The sequence below is a fragment of the Dipteris shenzhenensis genome, chromosome 2 (genome assembly GCF_047967505.1).
Source record: "Dipteris shenzhenensis isolate YYH24624 ecotype China chromosome 2, Dip_SZ_1.0, whole genome shotgun sequence".
Lineage (NCBI taxonomy): Eukaryota > Viridiplantae > Streptophyta > Polypodiopsida > Gleicheniales > Dipteridaceae > Dipteris > Dipteris shenzhenensis.
This window is the reverse complement of record NC_141597.1, coordinates 16,057,236-16,069,423: the sequence shown is the minus strand read 5'-3', so window position 1 is coordinate 16,069,423 and position 12,188 is coordinate 16,057,236. Positions and strand designations below refer to the sequence as shown.

General features: G+C 47.0%; 1 protein-coding gene across 1 annotated transcript in view; it reads left to right on the top strand.

Annotated features, from left to right (window-relative positions):
• Positions 1 to 10,887, top strand: part of LOC147904381 (uncharacterized) — a 43,297-nt gene extending 32,410 nt beyond the window's left edge. Inside the window, exon 12 of the mRNA XM_087398224.1 lies at positions 10,838 to 10,887. Coding sequence (XP_087254350.1) covers positions 10,838 to 10,846 — 9 coding nt within the window. The 3' untranslated portion in view covers positions 10,847 to 10,887. The remainder of the gene's footprint in view (positions 1 to 10,837) is intronic.
• The last annotated feature ends 1,301 nt before the right edge of the window (positions 10,888 to 12,188 follow it).

Here is a 12,188-nt window from a genome sequence, read left to right as displayed (position 1 = left end):
TCTACTCACTGTGAACTTACGTGTAGAAGGGTTATAACATCTATACCCTTTCTGCTGCAGAGAATAACCAATAAATACGCACTTCTCAGCTTTTGGATCCCAACTTGGACCTCAACTCATGTGGCACATGAACATAGGCAATGCAACCAAAAATTTTCAAATGAGAAATGTCTGGTTTCCTACCAGTATACATCTCCTCTGGTGTCATGCCATGTATTGCTGCAGTGGGAGTCCTGTTCATTATATAAACTGCTGTAGCAACTGCTTCAGCCCAATAATAATCTGGTAGATCTTTTTCATTTAGCATGGCCCGAGATACCTCTCCAATATGCCTGTTTTTCCTTTCTGCAATTCCATTTTGCTGTGGGGTATGACTGCATGAATATTGCTGCTTTATACCATGCTCCTGCAAGAACCTTGCAAACTCATTTGAGAGGTACTCTCCCCCTCCATCTGACCTTAGGCATTTTATTTGCAGGCCTGTTTCTTTTTCAACCATAGCTTTAAAAGCTTTGAAGTGCCCAAACACTTCACTTTTCTTTTTTATAAAATACACCTAAAGTGTTCTGCTGAAGTCATCAATAAATGTGACAAAATAGTGACAACCTCCAATAGATGCAGCTTTAGTAGTCCACACATCAGAGTGGATTAATTCCAATGGCTTTTTACTCTCTTGAACATGCCTAGGAAAAGGTTTCCTTGCCTGTTTCCCAAATTGACAGGCTTCACAAACCTTGTGCATTTCTGCAACCTTGAATTTAGGCAATCCTGCAACAATATTTTGGGCTTGCATTGATTTAAGTCGCTGTATATTAACATGACCAATGCGTTTGTGCCAGATATCAATATCTGCAACTACACCGGTCCTATGTGCAAACATTGCTGCACTCAATTCAGGCATGTCCGCATCCAACGTAAACATCCTGCCCTTCTTCTTTCCTTTTGCTATCAAGCGACCGTTATTTTTTATATCCTCAACAAAGCATCCATGAGGATTAAATCTGACCTGCAAGCCCTGCTCAACCATTTGACCAACAGAAACCAAGTTCTTGGTGATGTTTGGGACATGAAATACATCGGATAGGTATTTCTTTTTCCCATCCTGCATAGACAAAGGAATTTTACCAATCTGCACAATAGGATGTGCAGTATCATCACCAGTCTCCACAAATCCTGGTTTTTTCATTTTCCTTGCATCTTGCATCCATTCTGCATGACCTGTCATGTGGTTTGAAGCACCTGAGTCAACATACCACACATCATTTCGTTCTTCTGCACTTGTCACAGAATTGGTCATATGCTGCACCATAAATAGATGCTCATTTCTGTCATCACCCTGTCTACTGGAAGATGCATAATTGCCTTGCTGCAATTTTCCATTCATAATGTCATTCTGCTTTTTGTAGCAGTCCTTAGCCATATGACCCATTTTACCACAATAGTAGCATTCAACATTGCTGTTTGCATTTTGGCCTCTCTGCCATCCACCACGGCCTCTTTGGCTCCCCCTGCCTCTAGAGTTACCACGTCCTCCTGCATAGGACTGGTTTTCTTGATTTTGCTACATATTCTAATTTCTACCACGGCCTGCAGATCGGCCTCCTCTACCTCTGCCTCTACCTCTTCCAGCATTTGAGTAGAAGACAGTTTCTTTTGAAGTTCCTCCCGAGGAAGATGCACCCCCATTTCTCTGCTCTTCAGAAATTAGAAGAGCAAACAACTCTTCAAAATCAGGAAATTTTTCACGGACGGCAATGGATGTCTGGAACTGTGCATAATCCTTTCCTAGACTATTCAAGGTCACACTGGCGACCCAATGGAAGCAAGTGCATCTGCAATTTTCTTCACCTTCATGTGGTAGTCATTTATGCTCAAATTTTCTCTCTGCAACATTGTGCAACTCCTGTTTGAGCTGCATTTTCCTGGCTTGCGTATTTGTGCTGTACATTTTCGCCAAAGTATCCCATGCCTCCTTTGGCGTACTTGCATCCTGAATATGCACAATCATAGAGTCCAAAATACTGATAGACAGCCAGTACATAACTTTTCTGGCTTTCTCATGCCATCCTTTAAATGCCTGCATTTCCTGTTGATTGGGAACATTAGGAAGAACAGGTTCTTCTTCATTTCCTGTTATGAACTCCCAATAGCCTTTTCCCATAAGGAAATTCGTCATTCTAAACTTCCATGCCTGGAAGTTGTTCTTGTCAAGCTTTTCAGTGACAATCTGTGAAAGGGAATCAGATGCCATTACAGAACACTGCAAAATATTCTGTCAGTGCAAAAAACACAGCTTTTGCCTCACACGGGCAGATCTGCAAAACTGACGAAAGTGGTATTTCACCACACAGTCACTTCCTAGTGACGATTTTGCATCAACAGGCAACAAGCATGATTCTGCAACTCCCAATATCTCTGCACACAGGCATACGATGCAATTTCTGCGGCAACTTTTCATCGACTAGCCGAGCAGTGGTCGCACAGCCAAAACAGGGCCTTTTTCTGAGTGCCTGCGAAGAACTTCCGCCTTCAAAACGGGGCCCGAAATGGCCTCAAATCAGAAAAATAAAGTCAACGAGGGCTTCTTCCCCTCCCGCAGCATGTACTGTGCTCTCGCCACACCGCGAAGGGCGTCTCAATCTGAGACAGTGCACTCTTGCACTTCTGGCTGTGCTACCTGCAAAGATTTGCTCCCCAAACTCGAAATAGGAAAGCAACACTGGTCCTCTTACCAGGACACCGCGAACTTGGTTTGCTTTCTTGAGCTCCTTACCACGAACAAGGCTCTGATACCATGTGAAGATAGTGGGAGAGAGGGAAGGAGTCTCACTTGCAACTTTCTCACATACACAATGGGGGAATACACACAAAGGTGGAGGCTGAAAACAGTTTTCCTCTTCTTAGTTGTGAAAGCCAAAAGAACTCAAGTACAAAGAAATAGAAGAACCCTATATGTGGGTCTCAAACCAAACCCAGCTAACTAAGGTGGCATACTAACTGAGCCACAAACTAGAGTAGATAAGGATAGCTGTCATCCAGCTATTATTCGTGGGCGGTGTACCAACCGCATCTGCAGCTAACAAGTCGGTGACATAAATGCACAACGGTCACCCTGGCATGTCGCGAGTGGAGCTCGATATCTCAACAAGAATGCCCCTGCTCAACAAACATGGACAAGTGCACCTGATTGGCCCCAAACACCGTGGCGCCCCTTTGGCTATTTCTTTATATTTCACAGTGAAATGATTACAAGTTGCATCTGGGAGACCTTCCCTGCAAGTGAGCACGCAGTCCCGATTCACTAAGCCTTCGCAAGGCTTTCAAGCATAGAACACCATCACATAAGTGCACTTAACCCATAGGCTCAACCCAAAGGCATTCTCTTTTCCGAGTGCAATTCCATTGGCTGTCCAGATGCAATCACACTGCACTCCAGCTGCACTCTCTTTGAGTGTTTTCCAGATGGCATTCACAAAGCTTTTCAAAGCTCCAAAATAAAATCAGCAAAGTACCCAACCAAAGAATGACTCATGTAGCACTGCCTGGGCACTTGTGAGCCAAGAAAGAGGCGGCACACGAGGCCAACCAATAGCTTATGGCAAAAAGAAATTGCAGCAGCAAAATCACAACTCACCAAGCCTTGAAAACTCAAACCAAGTCCTCAATCGCCAAGAGGACATAGTAGCCAATGCCCAATTGCATTCTCAGCCAAAGAGGAGTGCAAAGGCATGAAGAAAGAGCATTTACAAGAGCCGACCAGCAAGAATTCCACTGAAAAATGCGAAAAGAAGCACTTCTGTCGCGAAGAAATGGGAGTTCTTGGGCTCAAAAGAAGCGTGCTTCAGATAGGAATGCATTGAGAAGGTTTTGGAGAAGTTTCATCGTCAGAAAGTGCTCCAAAACTGAGAAAAATCAGTCAACCAGCGTGTGGGACCACGCGAAATTCAACAGAAAGCTATAGCTTTGCAAGAGGAGAGGCCCAAGAGGCAGTAGAAGCAAAAAGGTCCAGAAAAAGTCACTTTTGCAAATTCGACCAGCAAAAGAAGTGCTCAGCTCTGCCCGTTCTACCAAACGCACTACAATGATCCATTCCAGTCATCCTCGCAATCCCATACAATATCTTAGAAAATAGAAATAAGTGAGAGCCGCTAGGCTATCACTTGATACTCAAACTCTTATCAAACATAGAAGAAAACAATACCAATGCCAAATAAAAAATATCAAATTTTGGCAATTTATAAAGAATTTCATCAACATTAGTATAGGGACAAGCCTTCCTTACCAATCTCTGCTTCTATTATTGTGGAGTTAACCCTCGAGGAAACATGCGTTCTTCCACATATTGCTGAACATCTTGCAATTTTGGCCATCTAGTGTCTACCAAAGAAACCACCCCCCAATCTTTTACTACAATGGCTTGAGTAGCTAACTCATCTGCCCTTTGATTGGCAGAGGGGAGGCCATCGGGCCAAACGGAAGTCGAGGAATCCAAACAGGTGAGGAGTTATGAAGAAAAACGGAATTCAGCTGAAGGAAGCTAAAAAACCAGTCCAAAATCTCAACAAAGGGAGAAGATGAGAGAGAAAACCACACATGTGAAGTTTAGAAGGCCCAGGAAGGTCCAGGAATGGCAAAGGAGCATGTAGAAGGCACTAGAGCCACCTGGAACTCTAGGGGGGGCCACTGAAGGTACATGGCCCTCTAGGGGGCCCATTAAAAATGCCACATCATCATTTCCCAACAACCACTCTTTTAATTCCTTGGAATGCCTTTGGGCCTAGGGATTGATTACGCTTTTGTGCTAGGCACCATGCCGCGTTTAATTACACATTATTAAGCCCATGCCTGGACTTTTAAAACCAAAGTTGTCACGGTCTTGTAGTACATTAAAGTACTTAGAATTTCACGCCCCCGTGATAGAGAACCACCATATAACCAGAGTCTCCAAGACCCAAGTGCCAACAGAACGAGGTCAGGATCAAGATACCACTGTGAATCCGTGCCTCACTCCATGTACCCTGCATTCCTAACAGACTGGAAGACAACCTACAAAAGAATATCATTTGTCGTCTGAGAAGTCTGCCTCCCAACTGAACATCAAAGACAAGGGTCTCCTCATGTGCATCCCGCAAGGCAATGACCTGTAAAGGGACACCCGTCCCCGAAAAGATTCCCAAAACAAGTGGACTCTGTGATCAGTAAGTCATCTGTATCTATCCACTCTTCTGGTATGGCTGCCTCTATCTGCTGCATCCTGAATGCACTCCCTCTGAGGTGGCCAACTGATAAGAGTCTCTAATCTTCTGGAAGCTGTCTAAAAGCCTTCCAAGCACCTATAGTGGAAGCAGGTCCCCTCTCCCATCTAGACCACTGCATATAATGTGACACGCCCAGTGATTTGCCATGTTCATCCAATATGGATTCATTCCACATAACTGGCTGCCCGTCTATTTCTTCACGAGAGGAGGGTGTAACCGTAAGGTTATGTCAGTGACAATGACCCTAACACGTGGTACCCCGTCCAATCTTACTGCCTCTGTTTGCCGAAGAAGGCATCCCGGGAAGGGGGGGGTCTCGGTGACCATCCTGAAAGCAGCTCCAATGGAAGATAAGAGTCGATGGTACACCTGGGGGAGGCCGGGGAATCTAAGGAAGAGTTCTCCACAAGGTCAAAGCCCAATGAGAAAGGTGTCAAGAAAATCCTCCTGGAGCTCAGTGCCAAAGGACTGGCTTGAAGCACTGTACCTGCTGCATCCAGGGACTCAAAAACAACCTGAAAGAAACCTCGACCAAGCAGACGAACATTTGTGAGGTGCCATGCGAGGTCTCCAGATGGAGCGGCGAGCATCCTGTAATCTGGAAGGGTGGGATGCGAGCAAAGAGCGATGTCAAGCTCTCTTGCTTTGTATCTTTTTTGAGATTCTGCAACTCGTCTTTTGAGAATGTGATGGTTTTCGCAGCTGGTGGAAGCGGACGAGGATCAGAGCCATCGTCAATCAGGGTGGAAAGGCCGATTTGAACACTGTTGGGCACTGTCCGACTAACAAGCTGCTTAGGAAGAGGGTGAAGAGGGTCCGAATTGAGGGTGCAGGTAGGGGGAGGGGATGAAGAGGGAGGGTGAGGATGAATGGAGAGAGAAGGGTGAGGATGTCGGGAGGAGGGGAGGGGAGAGGCAAGCTGAAGGGGGGGGCAACAAGCTGAGGGAGGCGGGGGGGGTGTGCGGGTGCGGGGGAAGGAGGGAGGCGGGGGAGGGGGGGTTTGGGGTGAAGGAGGTCTGCAGGGGCGAGGGGAGGAGGCGGTGGTAGGGGGCTGAGGGGGCGGGGGCGGGGATGGGGATGGGGACGAGGACGGTGACGGGGGTAGAAAGCGGGGGAGAGGGGGTAGAGGACACAGGAGATGGCGGGGTAGGGGCTGAGAAGCGGGGGAGGGGGAGAGGAGTTGGATGGCGGGGGTAGGGGGTGGGGGAAGAGGGCGGGGGAGAGGGGCTGAAAGGCAGGGTAGGGGACTGGGATAGAAGGCGGGAGAGAGGGGATTGAGCAGCGGGTAGGGGGAGGGGGAGAGGGGCTGAGGGAGGAGGGAGAGGAGAGGCGGGGAGGGGGCTGAGAGGAGGGAGGAGAGAGGGGCGGGGAGGGAGGCAAGAGGAGGCTGAGAGGGGGGGCAGCAAGGTAGTCGGGGAGGAGCAGCAGCCACAATCTGGTCCCCAAAAGCAATTAAAAAGGAAGGGGTCATTTGAGCCCTGGACACTTGCCCTTGTGAAGGGCAGAAAGAGCAGTCCTGAACTCTATGTTGGTGAAGGGTACATCCAGTGAAACTCTCATATCTCCTATCACTAACCTAGGTAAGTGTTGCCAAATAGTAACCCTAACATCATCTCTGGCCCGTGTGTCAAGATTTGCTATGAGAAGGGAGGCATAAAAATATGTAGCTACCAGTAAAATGGCATCTAGATGTGTCTGTAGAATCCCGTCTGAGTAAACAAGCTGTGAAACGCTCATATCTCCTGTCACTAACCTAGGTAAGTGTTGCCAAATAGTAACCCTAGCATCATCTCTCGCCTGTGTGTCAAGATCTGCTATGAGAAGGGAGGCATAAAAATATGTAGCTACCAGCAAAACGGCATCTAGATGTGTCTGTAGAATCCCGTCTAAGTAAACAAGCTATGAAACGCTCATATCTCCTATCACTAACCTAGGTAAGTGCTGCCAAATAGTAACCCTAGCATCATCTCTGGCCTGTGTGTCACGATCTGCTGTGAGAAGGGTGGCATAAAAATATGTAGCTACCAACAAAATGGCATCTGGATGTGTTTGTAGAATCCCATCTGAGTAAACAAGCTGTGAAACACTCTCCTTACTATGTCTGGGGCCAATAGTAGAGAAGAACTGCTTGCTGAATCTACCTCCAATCTGAGTCCAAAATGACTCTCCAGCATGAAAGACATACTCTGCTCTCTAATCTAACAGTGACTGCTAGAGATCCCTTGCTGGAGCAAGGCGCTCTTAAATCCAAGCATCTCTAGGCCTCTTCTGCTCTTCCCTCTGAAGAGCTGCCGGCTGCGGCTGGCGGATACCAATCTCTCGCCTGAGAATCTCACCTCTTCTGACACGAGCAACTGAATGATAGAAGCCGCTAATATTAGAGAGGGCAGCGGCTACATATGAAGGGGATAGCTGCCCACCCTGCATGTGAGATACCCAAATCCATAACACTGCCTCTGGGAGGCCCTCCTCTGCATAAAATGCATCTGGAATCTTGATACTGGCAAAGCGGCCTCTCACACGAGGCTCTGAAATCATCAAAACAACTGGAAAATGGTCTGAAGTGGACACCCTAGTGCTAATACATACTGTCCCACCTATCTAGAGCCCAATCATCCACATAAAATCTATCTATCCGTGCATGGATAAGCATTTGCAACCTCCTGTTCAACCAAGAAAATAGAAGTGATCGTGGCTGAGTGTGAAAGGCATCATCGTACCAAACGTCTCTGCCACTGAACTGAAATAGGAAGGCATCCTAGACTGCTCTCTCTATGGAGTGAATGCCACCTTCCCTACCCCCTCTTTTGTCTGCGGGCATCTCAACCATGTTGAAATCACCCCCAATAATCCAAGACTCTGTAATGGGGGACCAAGAAAGCAGCTCCTTCCATAGAAGGACATGATCCCCTCTCAAATTGGGGGCATACAGGTTTAAAAAGCCAACCTTATGCCCTCCAATGAAAAGAATGATCCTGAGCTCTAGAGGGGACTATGACTCCATGTCCAATCACCAAGGGGAGCATCGAAGAAGAGACAAAAATGCAAGTATCCCCGCTGGTGCCTGAGGCGGGTCTCCAAAAAGTATGACCTGAAAGAAGCTTGCCCGACTTGACACAAACTTTGACATCCGGTTTGTGTTCCTGAAGCATAAGAATATCAATGGGACCCCCAGTAACACCTAGATGAAGTTGGTTATGAATCAGCTACCTACGGCAGCGATCGGCGCACCTCTGAGGTCCTGAACATTCCAACTGACAATCCTTATCGACGAGAGGAAGAGGTTGGATGAAAAATCCTACACGACCTGGTAGCGGAGACAACCCTCTCCTGGGAAAATTTTCTCCTATCAAGAGGAGGGAAATGAACTAGGGAAAGCACTCCCACACCTGCTGATGGGGAATCTCTGTCAAAAGGCATCCCGATCACTTGCTCCCCAAAAGTAGAGGATACAAACTCCTCCTCTAACTCGAACTCTTCCAAGTCTGCCAGGACTATGAAGGAATTCCTAAGTGAAGAGTTTGGTCCCGAGGTGGATGGTCCGGAGGAGCAATATTTTGGGAGTCAACACTGACTCTCTCCACAAGTGGTAGCCCCTCCTGATAACCACCTAAGGGGACAGGGGCAACCACATCATCACTAGGAACCAAGACAGGGATGATGCCTGCCTGTAAGGAAAAAGGGTTTGTGGCACCAAGAGTACCCTCTTGAAGAGGAGGGGGGACACCAACTAGACCGGCACCCAACGAGGGACAACAAGAATAGGACGTGCTGAAGGTCATGGTTGTGCTGAAGAAGAGGGTCCAGGACGAGAGGCTGTACCCAAAGGTCCTGGGCGAGAGGTGGAAGGTCCAGTAGCACAAGAAGTAGTAGGACGTGGAATATGTGCCGCCAAGGTAGTGCCATGAGGCGCTGCACCCGTAGATCATTTAGGTCTTTTCTTTTTTCTTGAGCAATCTCTGGCAAATTGCCCAAGAGTCCTGCAAATCCTACATTGGACCTGTCTCCCAGCGATGTCAACTCTCTGCCTGAAGAATGAACCATCTGCATGCTGAAGCATGATGTGGTTATCCGTGATGTTAGGGTCCGAGACAATGACCCTAACATGTGGCACCCCATCTAATCTGACTGCCTTAGCTGCTGAAGAAGGCATGTCAAGTAGAGTGGGGATCACGGTGACCACGGGTCCAATGGATGATAAGAGTCGATGATAAACCTATGGGAGGTTGGGGAATCTGATGAAGAGTGAATGTGAAGGGCGTCACGAAAATCCTCCTATAGCTCAGTGTCAAGGGACTAGCCTTGAGCACTGTACCTGCTGCATCTAGAGAATCAAAAACCACATGGAAGAAGCCTCGACCAAGCAAACAAACATCTGTGAGGTGCTATGCAAGGTCTCTAGGTAAAGCTGCGAGCATCCATTCCCTGGCTTGTAGCCTAGAATGGTGGGACCCATGGATGTGAGTGAAGAGTGAAGTAGAACTCTCCCGATCTGTGTCTTTTTGGAGTTGTTGCAACTCGTCTTTCGAAATCTTAATTGTTTTCGCGGCGGCCGGTGGACGCAAACGAGGATTGGCTGACGAATGGTCCATCGCCAATCGCAGTGAGAAGGCCGACTCAAACACAATAAATCTCTGTCCGCTCTCGAATTTGCTGCTAGAGGAAGAATCCCAAGGGGCGTAGGAGAAAGGGGAGGCAGACGGAGGGAAGGGGGAGGCGGAGAATAGGGAGGGAGGCAGGGAGAGGAAAATGAAGGGGTGGAGGAGGGTGAGGGGGCCGGGGGAGGAAGAAAGAGGGGCAGAGGAGGGGGCGGGGGCAAGGGGGCGTGGGAGACGGGGGTTACGGAACAGAAGGGGTCAGGTCGGGGGATGGTGGTGGTGGGGGAGAGGGCTGAGGGTAGTGGGGGAGGGAGTGGGGATGACATCCGGGAGGGGAGAGGGAGATGGCAGGTGAGGGGGCAGCAGGAGAGGGTGGGCAAGGAGGCTGAGAGGAGGGGAGGGGCTGGCTGAGAGAGAAGGGAGAAGCTAGCAGCAGCTAGAGTGGGAAGGAGCAGCTGGATTAATTCCAAAATTTAATATTCATCATTGGGTTGATGCCCACAGGCTCCACCCATCAGCTCATTGTATCATGTTCTTTTAGTCTCATAGACCCTTTGGTCTTCCGAATACATTTAATAAACTCTCTCTCTCTCTCTCTAAACACACACACACACACAAACATATGCATGCATGCACACTCAGGGTCACACTCAAACTCACATGTGTGCACGTGCACACACACACACACACTGTATATACAATTACATGTTTGGAAAAAAATTGGCAATGATGGTGAAGATCCAATTCTTACAATGTTTCTCCATTGTTTGAATTGTCTTTATCTCTCTCTAAATGTGTGTCAATGGTGTGTTTCCCCATGTACGGTGCTGTTACCATGCTTTGCAACTATGTGCTCACACTTCTACAAAGGAGGACACCCAAAATTTCTGAAACAAAATCCATCAAATATTTTCCTCTGCAACCCTAGTATTACAAAGAAGCAAGATTCTCTTTCCTTACTAGTCTCTTGTTTCTTGGAAGGATGTGTAGGTAAATGGCCAAAATTGAAGGAACCAAGTACATACATTATGCTTCTTGCATATGTCAGTTGGAGCAGCTGCATGCAAGGACATACTTTACATGTAGAGCAAAGCAATTTTTAAGACAGGCGGAGCAATTGTTTCAATAGATGAAGATATGATTTCATTAAACAGAAATCAATGTACCATGATCATCTGATGTCTTACTAGACTTTATTGTCCAAGTATTAGGCGAATTTGTATACATGTTTCAAAGAGAGAGCTTGTTTTTCTATAGGCGCAAGAGGGAAATTTTTGTATCACTATTTGGAACAAATTTTAATAGATCTTCTGTAGATTATACTTGGATTTTTGCGCAATGCTGTTTCTATAAGAACTTGATAAGGTCATTCTTCTTTGTATTGGCATTTCCTTATAGTGCAATAGAGTATCACGAGATATCATGATGGAGACTAGTCTTCAGCTTCTAGCATTTCAAAGCCTGGTCTCTTGAGCTGCATCACATTTATCCCACACAAGGTCTGACCTGCAATCTCCTATATTGTTTCAGCTTTATGGATGTTGAAGAGGATACAAGTTTGTTCCTACCCTTATTTCAATTTGTCATGTCAAGATCAACTACATCATTGCCAAAGTTTACCAAAGGGGCGTATCCCTCCGTGGCTCCTAAATGGTTGTTTGAGGTCATAGAGCAGTTTTTGTCATCATCCAATTGTCAGGTTTTTTTTTTTTTTCAAGAACATTACTTCATTAAGTATGAATGAAAACTGCGAGAGCAAGCTCAAATGCGGGAGTACATCATGCAATGCATGAGAAAAAAACAGCTCAAAGTGAGCTAATAAAGAACCAAGGTGGAGGCTGAAAATGCCATCTCAACCCTGAAGGAAACTCAAAGAAGAAAGGACATCCCCTCCAAACTCTGAAAAAAGTAACTCTCCTGGCAGTGGCTGCTCTGAAGGATCCCTGCATGCTCGCCCAAATGGCCATCAGAGAGTGTACTGTGTCAGTCTAAATATACTGGCCATAGTGTGGGAAGGGTGAACCTGGGTACCCTCCATTGCCTCTATACACCTGGCTCTCCAAATATGCCAAGCTGCAATGCTAGCCAAAATCTCCCAAGACGTGTCTACTGAGGCATGAGCAGCTCTGAAAGGAGTGAGGGGAACATCCTGAAGGGAACAAGACTCCACTGAGTGTCGCCATACAATGAAAGTTGGATCTAGATCATGTCCCTCAAAAAACACCTGTGGGCCAGTAAGAGATAACCAAGCCACTGAACCCTAGGTCATATAGAAAGGTGTTGTATGAAAGATGTTGAAAATCCTAGCAACACCTTTCCAGGTCCTCGCATG